Source organism: Colobus angolensis, unplaced genomic scaffold (assembly GCF_000951035.1).
Source record: "Colobus angolensis palliatus isolate OR3802 unplaced genomic scaffold, Cang.pa_1.0 Scaffold153, whole genome shotgun sequence".
In the NCBI taxonomy this organism is placed as follows: domain Eukaryota; kingdom Metazoa; phylum Chordata; class Mammalia; order Primates; family Cercopithecidae; genus Colobus; species Colobus angolensis.
Window position 1 is genome coordinate 3,366,706 of NW_012114633.1, and position 14,383 is coordinate 3,381,088.

The 14,383-nt window shown below is 34.7% G+C and overlaps 1 protein-coding gene across 1 annotated transcript in view; it reads left to right on the forward strand.

Annotated features, from left to right (window-relative positions):
• Positions 1 to 10,710: 10,710 nt before the first annotated feature.
• MSTN (myostatin) overlaps positions 10,711 to 14,383 on the forward strand; it is a 7,422-nt gene continuing 3,749 nt past the window's right edge. The window contains exons 1-2 of the mRNA XM_011936444.1: positions 10,711 to 11,217; positions 13,005 to 13,378. Of these exons, the coding sequence (XP_011791834.1) occupies positions 10,845 to 11,217; positions 13,005 to 13,378 (747 nt within the window). The 5' untranslated portion in view covers positions 10,711 to 10,844. The remainder of the gene's footprint in view (positions 11,218 to 13,004; positions 13,379 to 14,383) is intronic.

Below are 14,383 nucleotides of genomic sequence, written 5' to 3' on the forward strand. Positions count from 1 at the left end.
GGTTTGGAAGAATCATCTATAGACTGGCATTTTTCAGAGTATTCCACTTTCTTCCTGGTTGTGTTTTTTTCTGGAAAATCTATATATGTTCATTTCATACAGGTCTTCCAGGTCTTCAAATTTATTTCCATAATACTTTTGCAGTATACTCTTTTAATTCTCTGTCTGTAAACCATTTATCTTTCTCCTTCCTAATTTATAGTATTTGTACATTCTTTATATTGATAAATTAAGATAGTGTGTTTTTTCTCTTTAAAAAAGTTATAAATTTATATTATCAATTTGATTACTTTGCTGTTTCTGACTCAATTTATGATTTTATCTTTTTAGTTTTGTTTTAGCTTTCACTTTAATTTGTAGCCTACTTTATGGTTTGATTTCTAACTTTTTAAGTTAAAGAATGTGTGATTTTCACACTTTCTTGTTTAGCAATACATATTTGAAGCTATGAACATCCGCTAAACACAGCTGTTGTCTCCTATAAGTTTTGGTATGCAATGTTTTAGCTGTTATTTTGTACACATTCTGCGATATCAGTTTTGTTTCCTCTTTGTACCAAAGATGGTTTTAAACAATTTTTATATTTCCAAGTAGTAGAAGAGATGTTGATTTTTTGTTTTGACTATTCATTTTTGTTTAATTATACTGTGATCAGAGAATATGGTCTGGATTATTTCTAATTTGGGAAATTTATTACAATATTTGCCAATTTAGTAAATGTTTCATGGGCTTTAAAAAATAAGATCGATTTTTGGTTGTCAGGATATAGCATTCAATACAAACTTTTTTCATCAGCGTCATTGACTTAATTGTTCAAATACTTTATATCCTTACTAACTTTCAACTGTTTGATCCATGAAGTGAATTAAAGTCTGCTACTACTATTTTTTTTTTATTCCAACTTTTATTTTAGATTCAGGAGGTGCAGGCTTGTTACCTGGGTATATTGTGTGATGCTGCAGTTTTGGCGTATGATTGGTCCCACTACCCAGGTAGTGAGCTTAGTACCCTACAGTTAATTTTTCAACCCTGGTTCCCCTTTCCCCAGTTTCCTCCCTCCAGGACTCTCCAGTGTCTATTTTGCTATCTTTATGCTCATGACTTCCCAACGTTTAGCTCTCACTTATAAGTAAGAACATGCAGTGTTTGTTTTTCTGTTCTTGCATTAATTAGCTTAGGATAATGGCCTCCAGCTGCATCCATATTGCTGCAAAGAACATGATTTCATTCTTTTTTATGGCTGCATTGCTACTACTGCTTTTTTTCTTACCCTTTCTTCTTGCAGTTCTGCATTTTTAAATGTATTTTTATTACGATATCGTTCCATGCTTTAAGATTTATGAAAGGTATATCTTCTCCGTGGAGTGTTTTTTTTTTTTTTTGAGACAGAGTTTCGCTCTGTCGCCCAGGCTGGAATGCAGCGGCCAGATCTCAGCTCACTGCAAGCTCCGCCTCCCGGGTTCCGCCATTCTCCTGCCTCAGCCTCCCGCGTGTAGTGTTTCCTCTACCATCATAAAATTTCCTTGTCTTGTTTTTCACTTTCTCTCTTAAATTCAAACCTGTGACTAATATCATGACTCCAGTTTTCTTTTGTTAGCATCTGTCTGGTGTATCTTTTCTGACTTTTTCTTTCTAGTTTCCTAATCATTTCGTTCTACATCTCCCTCTTGTGTACATTATAAACCCATCCCTCATTTTACAAAAGTTTAATTTAGAAATTTTTAATTTTACGAAGATTTATAATACAAATTAATATTAATGATATCAATATTGTTAAATATTACCAGTATTATTGTTGACATATTTTCACATTTAATATTTATGAAGCACACAATTCATTGTTGTATGAACACCATATTTAACAACATTTTCATTGTTGTGTGAACATCATAGAATGTACTTATACAAACCTAGATGGTATAATCTACTACATAGCTAGGCTACACAGCATAGCCTATTGCTCCTTGGCTACAAACCTCTACTGCATGTTACTGTACTATATTGTACTGCAGGCAATAGGAACACAATGGCCTTTGTATATCTAAACATATAACATAGAAAAGGTACAGTAAATATATGGTATAAAAGATAAAAAATGAGTAGCTAGAACTACAAGTGTGTGGCACCATACCACGCTAAATTTTTCACTTTTATTTTTTGTAGAGATGGGGTCTCACTATACTGCCCAAACTGGTCTTGAACTCCTGGCCTCAAGCAATCCTCCTGCCTCGGTCTCTCAAAGCACTGGGATTACAGGTGTGAGCCACCATGTCCAGCCTACTTTCTTTATATCCTTGTTTTATAAGCTTTTTCTATTTTAAAAATTTTTTAATTTTTATAAAGGTTTTTAAATGCTTTTGTTAAAAACTAAGACACAAACACACACATTAGCTTAGGCCCACACTCAGTTGGGAACATCAAGACATCACTAAGCCATAGGAATATTTCAGTTCCATTATAATCTTCCAGGACCACCCTCATCTATGTGGTCTGCTGAGATCATTACACGGTGCATGACTGTACATTCAATGCTTACCCACAACCAAACGGTGGGTGTTCATAAGTATTTGATGAAATTCTAACGGTCCTTACTATACCATACTTTATCAAGTATTTGAATTTTACCAGTTCTTCCCATCAGATTCCTCTTCTGAGTTTGAATGGAGATTTTAAAAAAATACATTAGGTTTCCAGAAAAATTTCTTATATTACTGGGGATTTAAATTCATTGTGTTATCTAAAAATATCCAATATTTAACATAGATTTTGGGTCTTAATCATAGTAATGTCTTACTTACTTATTTTATTCAGCCAGATTCTGCAGGTTACCAAAAAAAAAAAAAAAAAGAGAGAGAGAGAGAGAAAATACATCACATTGAACTCAAGGTTTAAACTGAAGTTCTTATTCGAAAAATTGACAGCAGAAGTGATGTAGTTCTTAGAGCTCCCAGCAGGGGCCAGAATGTTCATTCTAAATCTAATTAAATGAAAGGTTTTTTTTTTTTTAAACTGTAAGTCAAGGTTGTATCTATTTTTGAACTAATTAGAAAGTCAAAGATATAACTCTTTGTAACTCTCTGTGGTTAAAATAACTAGAAACTACTGACTTTTTAATGTTAAATTTCAAGAATATAGATATATAATTTAAAATATTGAAATTTGAGCTAAATAATGATGTTATATAACAAAACACTGACCCCAATATCTGAGCAAATAGGCATCAAAAGTACATTTAGTCAGTAGACATTAAAACTCCTATACTAATTGCCAAAAACAGCTCATTGAATCTTTCAGTTGCCAAGCCAGAGCCATGGATAGGGTCCAAGAACAAAGGGCACCACTGTGGCACTGACCCAGGAAATTGAGCACTGACCTAATTTGTTAATTTTAGAACATTAAAAAATTTCTTAATTCAACATAAAGAAGTTAAAGAAGTACTTGGTGCTTCAAAAGTATTTCAATGCAAATTGCCTTTGCAAATTAAATAAACTGTTTTTCATTTAATTCTAATTTAAATCACATAACCTCTCTCTGGGCCTCAGTTTCTCCATCTCTTTATGAATAGAGTGGATAGAATAACTTTAAACTCCTACAGCCCTAAAGTTTTTTATTTCCCTTAGGCAAAAACAGCATCATCTTTTTCTGTCTCCAATTCCTGGCATAGTACCTATCATAAACCAGGTGCACAATAAGTGTTTAATGAACAAATACATGTATAAATGAACACATGAATATTTTTTAAAAGACTTCTTTCTAAGAATTTACAAAAGAATTTGGAAATGGAATGGCTCTCTGAAAGCCAATCCTCTGTGAATTATGAAAAACTATGTTTTAGGCAATTCCAAGGAAATACGGTAAGAACTAAATTTTTCTAAGGCTATTACTACCTTCAAACCACCAATGGAGTAAAGAGAGTTAAAACTTTTAAAAATGGTTTTAAGATTATAAATTTAAAAACCTAATTCTAAAAATATTGTTTTTTTGATTTGCCAGAACATCCTCTGTATTGAGGCTACTGGTTCCAGTTCCCTAAAAACAAAATCCTGACAATTGTAGGATTTTCTCTTAGGGAGTGGTTGGTTACTGGAAACATTCACTTTAAAAAATTCTAAAACTAAAGATAAGTGTTTTGCCAATTCAATCTATATTGTTAGCTGCTCTGGAAACCATGTACTTGTTCTAAAGTAAGTGAAAACATCATGCAGAAAACAAACTAGTCATCAAATATAATGAATATTATTATGCTCAGTTCATACTTCTCCCTCCTGGGAGATTGATCTGTCTTTGCCTTAAACACACACACACATACACATATGCATGCATGCACACACACACACCCCTTTTGAGACTTCTTTTCTACACTCTGGCTACCTTTGAGACTCATTAAACTTAATATGAACCTATGTTGGGGAAGGGATCTGGTCATCTTAAGTAGTGGTGTCATAGCCAGCATGGCAACTCCCTAACATGGTCCCTGTTAAGAGTCACGTGGTGTGGGTAGCCACAGATCTAGGTAGCCCCGATCATTAAATGCAAAAGCTGCACTGGGATACTCAAAGTGCTCAGTGCTCCACCGGAGAACTACTGCAGCATCAAGAAAACAGGGACCTGTGATACCAACCTGTCCTGCCAGTTTCAGGAAGAGGGGAGTCAATAGAAATGCTATGAACCACAGTCAGAACAAACTAAAAACACTCTCACTTAGAAAGTCTATAAATACACTAACTACAGCTGACTGAAAAATTGGAAAGTTCTGGTATTTAAGGAGATGTTTGTTCATTTAGTGGTTCAATTACTCAAAAAACACTGTTCTGCCTGAGTGCAGTGGCTCACGTCTGTAATCCCAGCACTTTGGGAGGCTGAGGGGCGTGGATCACTTGAGGTCAGGAGTTCGAAAACAGCCTGGCCAACATGGTGAAACCCCGTCTCTACTAAAGATACAAAAAAATTAGTAAGGCATCGTGGTGCATGCCTGTAATCCCAGCTACTCAGGAGGTTGGAGCAGTAGAATCGCTTGAACCCAGGAAGCAGAGGTTGCAGTGAGCCGAGATCGTGCTACCGTACTCCAGCCTGGGTGACAGAGTGAGACTCCATCTCAACAAACAAACAAAAACACTGTTCTCCCCATCTAATTATGTGCCAGGTGGTGGACCAAGAGCTGAAAAGCCAAAAAGAACAAAATATTCTCTGCCCTCAAATAGCTCATAGTCTATTTGGGGGGTGGAAGGGTAGGGATTAGAGGACAAGTAAAGAAACATTAAAACACAAACATATAAGAATTGTAACAATCGAGGAGTGGACAATCTATACAATTTTAACGCGAAGTCTTTGAGTCTAGTTTTTGTTGTTGTTTTTAGACAGGGTCTCACTCTGTCTCACGCCACCACACCCAGCTAATTTCTGTATTTTTAGCAGAGATGGTGTGTCACCATGTTGGCCAAGCTGGTCTTGAACTTCAGACCTCAAATGATCCAATCTGCCTCGGCCTCCCAAAGTGCTGGGATACAGGCGTGAGCCACCGTGCCTGGCTCCTAGTATCTTTTTTCAATAGAAAAAATGAGGAAGCCAAATTGTAACTTCATTTTTATTTTCTGTGATAAATTTTAAGCCTATGATAAATAGACTGGAGCTCCCATTTTGGGAAGGAGGGAGAGGAGAAATTGCATTTTGAAGTTTTCCTGAGTTAATTCTACCTCTAAAGGACAATGGATTGCAGCAATTTTATTAACTAGGACCTTATTATGAGGATTGCCATAGTATGAATACAGTCACCTCAACACCATCTGAAGACTATCTATAAGAAATCCCTCAAGACTACTAATTTGAGTCTATACTCTAGAACTGACGAATGTTTTGCAAATGTCCTCTCGACTGCCTACAAGTTTGCTGTTGGTGATTATAATAATATTTACATTTCTGCTTTTTGCAATAATTATGTACTATTAAATAAACAATGTTTTAAAATTACCATATTTGATGTCTCATTAAAAGCAACACTACAGGTATTGGGAGGAGGGGACTGCAAGTTAAAGGTGGAAGTATTCAATTGAGGTGGTGTAAAAATTACTACTTTGGGCGTATGGTTCTCCAAGTGTGGTCTGGGGATCACTGGGGTGCTTCCCAATTCTCTTCCAGAGAGTCTATGAAATGAAACCTGTTTTCATAATAATACTAAGACGTTTTTTGCCTTTCTCATGCTCATTCTTTCTTATGTATACAGTGGTTTTCCAAAGGCCCCATAATGTATGAAGACATCGTGACTCTGTCAGCAAACAAAATGTATGCTTGAGTATGCCTGCACATTAAAATTCATTTTAATATATAATGTGTTAAATATTAATGATATAACTGACACAAAAAAGATTTGGGGGATCCTAAATAATTTTTAAGAGTGTAAACAAATCCTAAGACCCAAAATTTTGAGAATCACTGCTTTAGGGGATAAACCTCAATGGAAAGGGCACACCTAATCAAATTTATTCATATTGCATATGAAGAAACTAGTCCATAGGTTTCATGAAGACAGTGATTGTGTCTGTCTGGCTTGCTGTTTTATCCTCAGAATCTAGCATAGTGTCAGGTACAAAATAGGCATTCAAATAGTTCATAAACTAATACGTGATTTCATACATACATACATTTATAAATGAAGGGTTTGCTAACTGACTTATTCAAGGTTACATAAAACATCAGCAGTAAAGCTGGAACTATATTTTGGGTCTCCTGCCTTCTGTTCCTGTACTCATGCTACCTAGCTCAAGAATATTTTTGTTTTTGTTAATTTTTATCTTCTAACTGTCGCAAGCATGGGTAATCAGTTATCAACAATGTGGGACAATTATCTTCTCATGATGTTATGTGAGTTGAGTACTATACAGATTTTCTCTGGCTTTAAGAATAATCAGCATAGAGTAATACCAAAGAGCTGTAAACACAAGTTAATGGCAAGAGATATCAGATAAAACTTCCTGAGTTTTTGCCCAAAACTGTTGAATTTTTCATGATTCATTCTTGTGCTAATTCCTAATCTCATCCTTCTTTTTTTTGGCCACGATCGTTAAACTTCTGGCAAGTCTTTACATTAGTACACTCAGTAGATCTAACACTCTGGAAAAATAAAACTGTAAATTGTTTTTTGAAAATATTCTTTATACCCTCAACATTGTTTTGAGACAACCAGTGGGTATTTGTAACAGAGACGAGAGAGTTTTGCTTGCCACCTTACTGACGGTTACAGAAAACATGAGGCCCACAACAGCCTACCTAGTACAAAGATGAACCATACAAGTCTTGTGAGACACTGCCTTGATGACCTAAATTCCGGGTCCTGTGAGAAGCGGCTTTTAGAGATGGCTAACTTAAGACAAAACCAACAAGCTGACAGACGGCAGCTCTCCCAGTCAACTAGCAGGAATTCTTCTCTACTCACTCACCTTAATGATGCAGTACTTCCTGTCTCCTTTATGATAAGAACTGCCAGAACTGGGTCTCCAGAAATCAGACTACATTTGAAGGTTCCTATAGCTGGTGAGCCCTTCTATTCTGGGGCCTTGGGAAGGTTGCAATCACTGCCACTGGAGAAGGAATAAAACTTATTTAAATTTCTTCAGTACTTCTTCACCCATTCAATACTGTTTTCTAGAGAAGTTGATTAGATATAGTCAATTCTCCCTATTCATAGTAGTTATGTTCTATAAAGTCATTGCCAACACTGAGTTAGCAAATATTGAATTATTGTTCCTAGGGGAAAAACAGGGTTAGTTGAGCCTCTGGTCATAACATTTTCATCAACCAATCAATATATAACCTTGCTTTATGTGTGTTTTTCTTTATACATACATTATTTAATATATATTGTTCATTCATTAACACTGAACTCACAGCCAACAGCACTATAACTCAGGCCTGAATGACGCTTATTTAGCACATGTATTTTTTCATAAGAATTTTTTTCCCTTAGGCGTATCACAGCCTTTTAAAATTGTGGTAAATATACATAACATTTAGCATCTTAACTATTTTTAAGTGTACAGTTCGGTGGCATTAAGCACATTCACACTGCTGTGTAACCATCATCAGCATTCATCTTCATAAATTTTCACCTTCCCAGACTGAAACTCTCTATCTATCACACAGTAACTACCCCTCAGTGCCCCACCCAGCACCTGGCAACCACCATGCTACTTTCCATTGCAGCTTTCTTGTGATTAGGAACATAGGAACACCACACAGCACGTCAGCACTATGCTTGGGAGCCATTTTTAAAAAGCAAAATCAATAACAGGAGCAATAGAAAAAAGCACAAAATATGTGAAAACATGGCACTAAATAGACTGGAAAAAGGGAATTTGTTTATAGTATGAGAGCTGAAACAATAAGGAACCCTGCCTTGTTTGACCTCATCTGGGAACCTGTGCGTCAGATAGGACTCAAATTTTTGCCGCTCTGTGAATGCCAGTGAATGACTGAAAAAAGCTAGGAATATTGAGTTTCATAGATAAATTTCAGCAAGTAGGCAAATTTGTGAATACAGAAATCATGAATAATGAGAATTGTCTGTAAGTGGAAATGACAACCTTTGTTCACTTTTTTCCAGGTAGTAAGAATGAAGAGCTGGAACATGTCTTGTAACCTGGCTGCCTTAGAAATTTTTACTTGCCTCACAGATCTAGAAAGGTAGACTTTGCGACTGATAATTGGCAGCTATGACCTGAAGCAGTTCTAGTTCATGTGGAGCATAATTTTCAGCATAATCTCAAATCCTTCTGCATATAACAAAGAGCAAGCACTCAAGTGCCAGTTATCAATTACTTACTATGTGACAGGTGTTACATTCAGCAATTTACATGCATTATTAAATTATATTCCCCCAAAACCCTATAAGGAAGCTAAAGTTTAGGGAAGTTAAGTATCTCATCCATTATCATATAGTTAGAAGTGGCAAAGTTGAGATTTGAACTCAGGTCTATCTGACTCCAGAGCCTGAGTTCTCAATTCAACTGCTATGCAATTCTGAGCATATTAAAAAAAAAAGAGTTTGACTTACTTGTGACTGTATAGATGCATATGTTACGATGATCATAACATTTCAAAGATTTGCACATTGAAAAATGAATTTACCAAACAAATAAAACCTTAGAAGCCAGATCTAATATTGTCCCATAACAAAGAGTATCTGAAATCCTCAGGGCATCTGGTTTGTGTCTGGTTTTCCTTAATCTTTAATGATGGGCAAATCCAATGCATTATGTAAGGCCATTTTTTTCTCAAGAGATGTAGATACCTCTTAAGAATTTGATGAAAATGCATTAACTTTTCAGGCTACTGCGTTGCATTTTAGTGCACCGAGGCAGTAAATTAGTGTACAGTGTGCAAAAATGGTAGTGACTTTAAAAATAAATATTTGATATGAGCCACTGTATTCTCTTGGAAAACAAAATGTAATGGATTAAATCTCTTAGGAATCCTTAGCTTCCCAAAAAGGAGTAGGAAAAAGAAATCTCCTTTGGCCTGCAAATATCTTCTGTTTCTTGCTGGCTATGTTTGCTTAGTTCTTTAATAGTTCATTTGGCTAGATCTTGTGACTCCCAAAGCTAAGGTTGAACGTTTGATCCCTACAGAGGCCACTTAAATTTAGAGAACAAAAAGCTCTATTCTCTGCTCCCAGACTTTACCCCAAATCCCTGCCAGGTGTCTGCCCTCTGGTCAAAATGAGAAATTGGCAAAGGGGTGAAAACATATCACAGTATTGGGAAACAACAAAAGGTCACCCCTTTATCATGATGCTCTTTCTCTTTTATGTGCTCACAATATTCTGATATAATTGATAGAGAAGAGATACTGCACTTTTTACTCTCTGGAAATTTACTGCTAGAAATCTGAGGCAAACTGTAATAAGCTCTGCCATGCCAGTTATAAAGTTCATTATCTTATTCTATGTTCAGAGATTTTTCTACTAACTGACATTATCCTCTTGGTAATAAACAACGAAGAAACACGTCTTCTGAGAATAATCTGCATCTTTAGAATAGGAAATAGTAGCACTCAGTCAAAAGTTCAGTAAAATTTTCATATTAATAAAAGACATTAAACTATGTAAAAATAATTCCATGCACAATATATCATAATAAGAATGACTTTCAATATTTACTAAGAATTTAGTCAGAAAACAAGTTTCTCAAATTATAGATGAAAATTCTCTACTAGTATCATAATCTTAACTTTTAATTCAGGTCTTCCTAATTTTTATTTTCCTAATTACTTGGCACTAAAAATAATTTAATACAACAAATAAAAATATTTTTACTTCAAATGCTTGCCTAAACAATATAAAATCATTTTAGTTTTTGAGGAAGTAATATTTCATATTTTAACTATGTAGTGTAAATTAAAATTGACTTATTTAAATTATAAGAGTTGTGTAAGGATTAATAAGATTTAAGTGCAGTTTATATTATTGCCAACATAGACTTTTGTTTTTCAAATGTCACAAATATCTTTTATTATTTGTGGATTTATTCCTTTTATGAAGTAGTCAAATGAATCAGCTCACCCTTGACTGTAACAAAATACTGCTTGGTGACTTGTGACAGACAGGGTTTTAACCTCTGACAGCGAGATTCATTGTGGAGCAAGAGCCAATCATAGATCCTGACGACACTTGTCTCATCTAAGTTGGAATATAAAAAGCCACTTGGAATACAGTATAAAAGATTCCCTGGTGTGGCAAGTTGTCTCTCAGACTGTACATGCATTAAAATTTTGCTCGGCATTACTCAAAAGCAAAAGAAAAGTAAAAGGAAGAAATAAGAACAAGAAAAAAAGATTATATTGATTTTAAAATCATGCAAAAACTGCAACTCTGTGTTTATATTTACCTGTTTATGCTGATTGTTGCTGGTCCAGTGGATCTAAATGAGAACAGTGAGCAAAAAGAAAATGTGGAAAAAGAGGGACTGTGTAATGCATGCACTTGGAGACAAAACACTAAATCTTCAAGAATAGAAGCCATTAAAATACAAATCCTCAGTAAACTTCGTCTGGAAACAGCTCCTAACATCAGCAAAGATGCTATAAGACAACTTTTACCCAAAGCTCCTCCACTCCGGGAACTGATTGATCAGTATGATGTCCAGAGGGATGACAGCAGCGATGGCTCTTTGGAAGATGACGATTATCACGCTACAACGGAAACAATCATTACCATGCCTACAGAGTGTAAGTAGTCCTATTAGTGTATATCAACAGTTCTGCTGACTGTTGTTCTAGTGTTTATGAGAAACAGATCTATTTTCAGTCTCTTTTAACAAGCTGTTGGCCTGTATGTAAGTAGAAAGGAAAAGAGTTTCTCTTTTTCAAGATTTCATGAGAATATATTAATGAGACAAAAATCTGCTGCATTATTTGTTTTCTTATAGAGACAAAAAGCTAAAAAATAAAATACTTGCATAGCATTAGTTTAATAAGGAAAATATAGATAGCAGGCTTATGCTTTCACAGTAATACCACCAAGGCAAGGACTGAGAGATATTACAAGCAATGTTAAAAACTTACATTAAATTTTATAATTGTATTTGGTTGTGTAAAATAAGTTTTTTTCACTAATAACAGAAAAAAAAGAAACTTGTTGGATGTTTAAGCTTACTTGAGCACTGCTGAAAACCTAAAGTGATTTCTGTCATTTGAAACTCTTACAGTATTTTTTTGTTCTTCACAGTTAAAAATTTAATTTTGAAAGCTATTACAGTAAAGAGTATGAAAAATTAAGTATCTTAATATATTAGTAAGAACAACAATGAAGTAAACATAGCATAATAATCATCATGAACTAAATATTAGAAAATGCCTAAGAAATAAACATTTTAATTGGGTAGGTTATGACTCACAAAGTCCTCCTTGTACCTTTACCATAGTACTATTGTTGAGAGTACCCAGTTTGTGTACTTCCAAGCAGGCATAGTGCCTAACAACCTTCTAAAATATTTTATTCTTCCTGAGAGGGAGGGCTTTTACCTGTAGTATCTACTTTGCTTGTGACAGATAACATATTTCATACAATTCCATTTGCAGTCAGCTCCAAAGAATACTTTCTCCAGGAAAGAGAAACAGGCACCTTGACAGAGAAGGCATGGCAAGAAAAATTTTGTGTTATCTGTTATCTTGCTTTAATACAATGCTTTATATACTTTAAACAAGATTCAAAACAGTTTTAAAATATTATTTCCCTTATTAAGTAATCACGTTATGATGCAGCAAAGAATTTCCATTTAAGACTCTGCTATCAAATAGGTCTGGAGGAGATTTGCCTTTTATAGACAATTTTGGAAAACCAAAATAAAGGAAATTGTTAGTGCTTGTGCTTACATGACAGCCTGGCTTCCTAAAGACAATATTTTGGAACTTTTGAGATAGCCTGAATATAACATCAAAATTTGTGTGTTAATTACCTGCTTAGTTTTGCTCCTTTAAAAGGCTATTCCAAAGCCAAAATGTAACAGATGTATTGTGTTTTCTACTAATTCCCGAGGCTCAGTAAGTTGCTCAGTGTGTCTTGTCCCCAGGTAATTCAGGCCTGGGGGAAGGGTTCCTTCTTCCAGACTGATTGGTACAGCTGCTCAGTAAGTGTAACTACTCAGATTCCCAAAGAATTCTAAGTGGTTGTTCCTCCACAGTGACTCTTGTTCTCTCTAATCATCATCATTTTAAAATTTCATTCAGTGTTCATGACTTCATAGAACCTTCCTTTGTCCATAGTTCTCTGGAAGGGGAATAGATTCCTGATGAACAGCTGAAAATACATACATCTGAAAAATTCTAAAAAGCTAGGGTAATTATTTTCTTTCACATTTTTTGCTGAGTTATAAAGTTCCACACAGTATTTCATTTTAAAAGACTGCATAGGCATACATTATCTTAATTTTTTTTAAATGCTCAACTGTTAATATGGAGGGGTTTTGTTAATAGGAAATAATTTCAGTAACTCTTCTTTTCTTATCAATTTATAGCTGATTTTTTAATGCAAGTGGATGGAAAACCCAAATGTTGCTTCTTTAAATTTAGCTCTAAAATACAATACAATAAAGTGGTAAAGGCCCAACTATGGATATATTTGAGACCCGTCGAGACTCCTACAACAGTGTTTGTGCAAATCCTGAGACTCATCAAACCTATGAAAGACGGTACAAGGTATACTGGAATCCGATCTCTGAAACTTGACATGAACCCAGGCACTGGTATTTGGCAGAGCATTGATGTGAAGACAGTGTTGCAAAATTGGCTCAAACAACCTGAATCCAACTTAGGCATTGAAATAAAAGCTTTAGATGAGAATGGTCATGATCTTGCTGTAACCTTCGCAGGACCAGGAGAAGATGGGCTGGTAAGTGATAACTGAAAATAACATTGTAATAACCTTATGTTTTTATTCATAATATGAATAAACAATAGTGGAAAATAGCTACAAATTCCCTAAGCTCATAAGCCAGACAAAGGTATCTTACCCCAATGGTAGCCCTGTACCCAATAAAAGTATAGGGTGTCCAATTTCATATCCTATGAAACACTCCTTTGATATTCTTACTTTGCATGAAGATTTTAGAAAACAACTATACCATACTTCTTAACTTCTTAAGAAGTTCTTTTGAATTGGGAATGAAATATAAAGTGCTTTTCATTAATATGATACATGACTATATGAATTAAAATATTAACTCTATATAGTGGATTTTACTACATATACAAACAAATCAAAACTTTTTTTTTCTCCCCGAAGGGTGCCAAATGTGTTCAAAATTTTTGGCTTAGCATAAAACAGATAAAAAAAAAAAAACTTTTAAAATTTTATAATTAAAATGTTTTATTCAGAGAAATTAAGAGTGATATTTATAGGCTTACATTTTATTAAATATATTTAAGATTCCTCATGATAAATATGCTCATTATTTGTAGGATGTTGATGCACTGATGTGTGTATATATTTCTTTATGGAATACTCCTAATAAAATTTCAATTTACAGGCTGGTTAACCTTTGCCACCTAGCTTATTTCTGAGCTGCCTTGACATTCTTGTGCAAAAGTTTACTTACAGAAGGCCAACTAACTTAGTATCAGGCCAAGTAAATGACAATACCTTATATATTATACAATTTAATAAAAACCATTTTAATTCCTAGTACAAATTTAGGGTTACTCTTCTGGCCTACCTAAATTTCTGTTTACTTCTGTTTTCAAATACTTAATGTGATCACATCTTTTTATATTCATCTATTGACATAATTTATAAAAGATTATACTGACAAGGCCGGGCGCGGTGGCTCAAGCCTGTAATCCCAGCACTTTGGGAGGCCGAGACGGGTGGATCACGAGGTCAGGAGATCGAGACCAT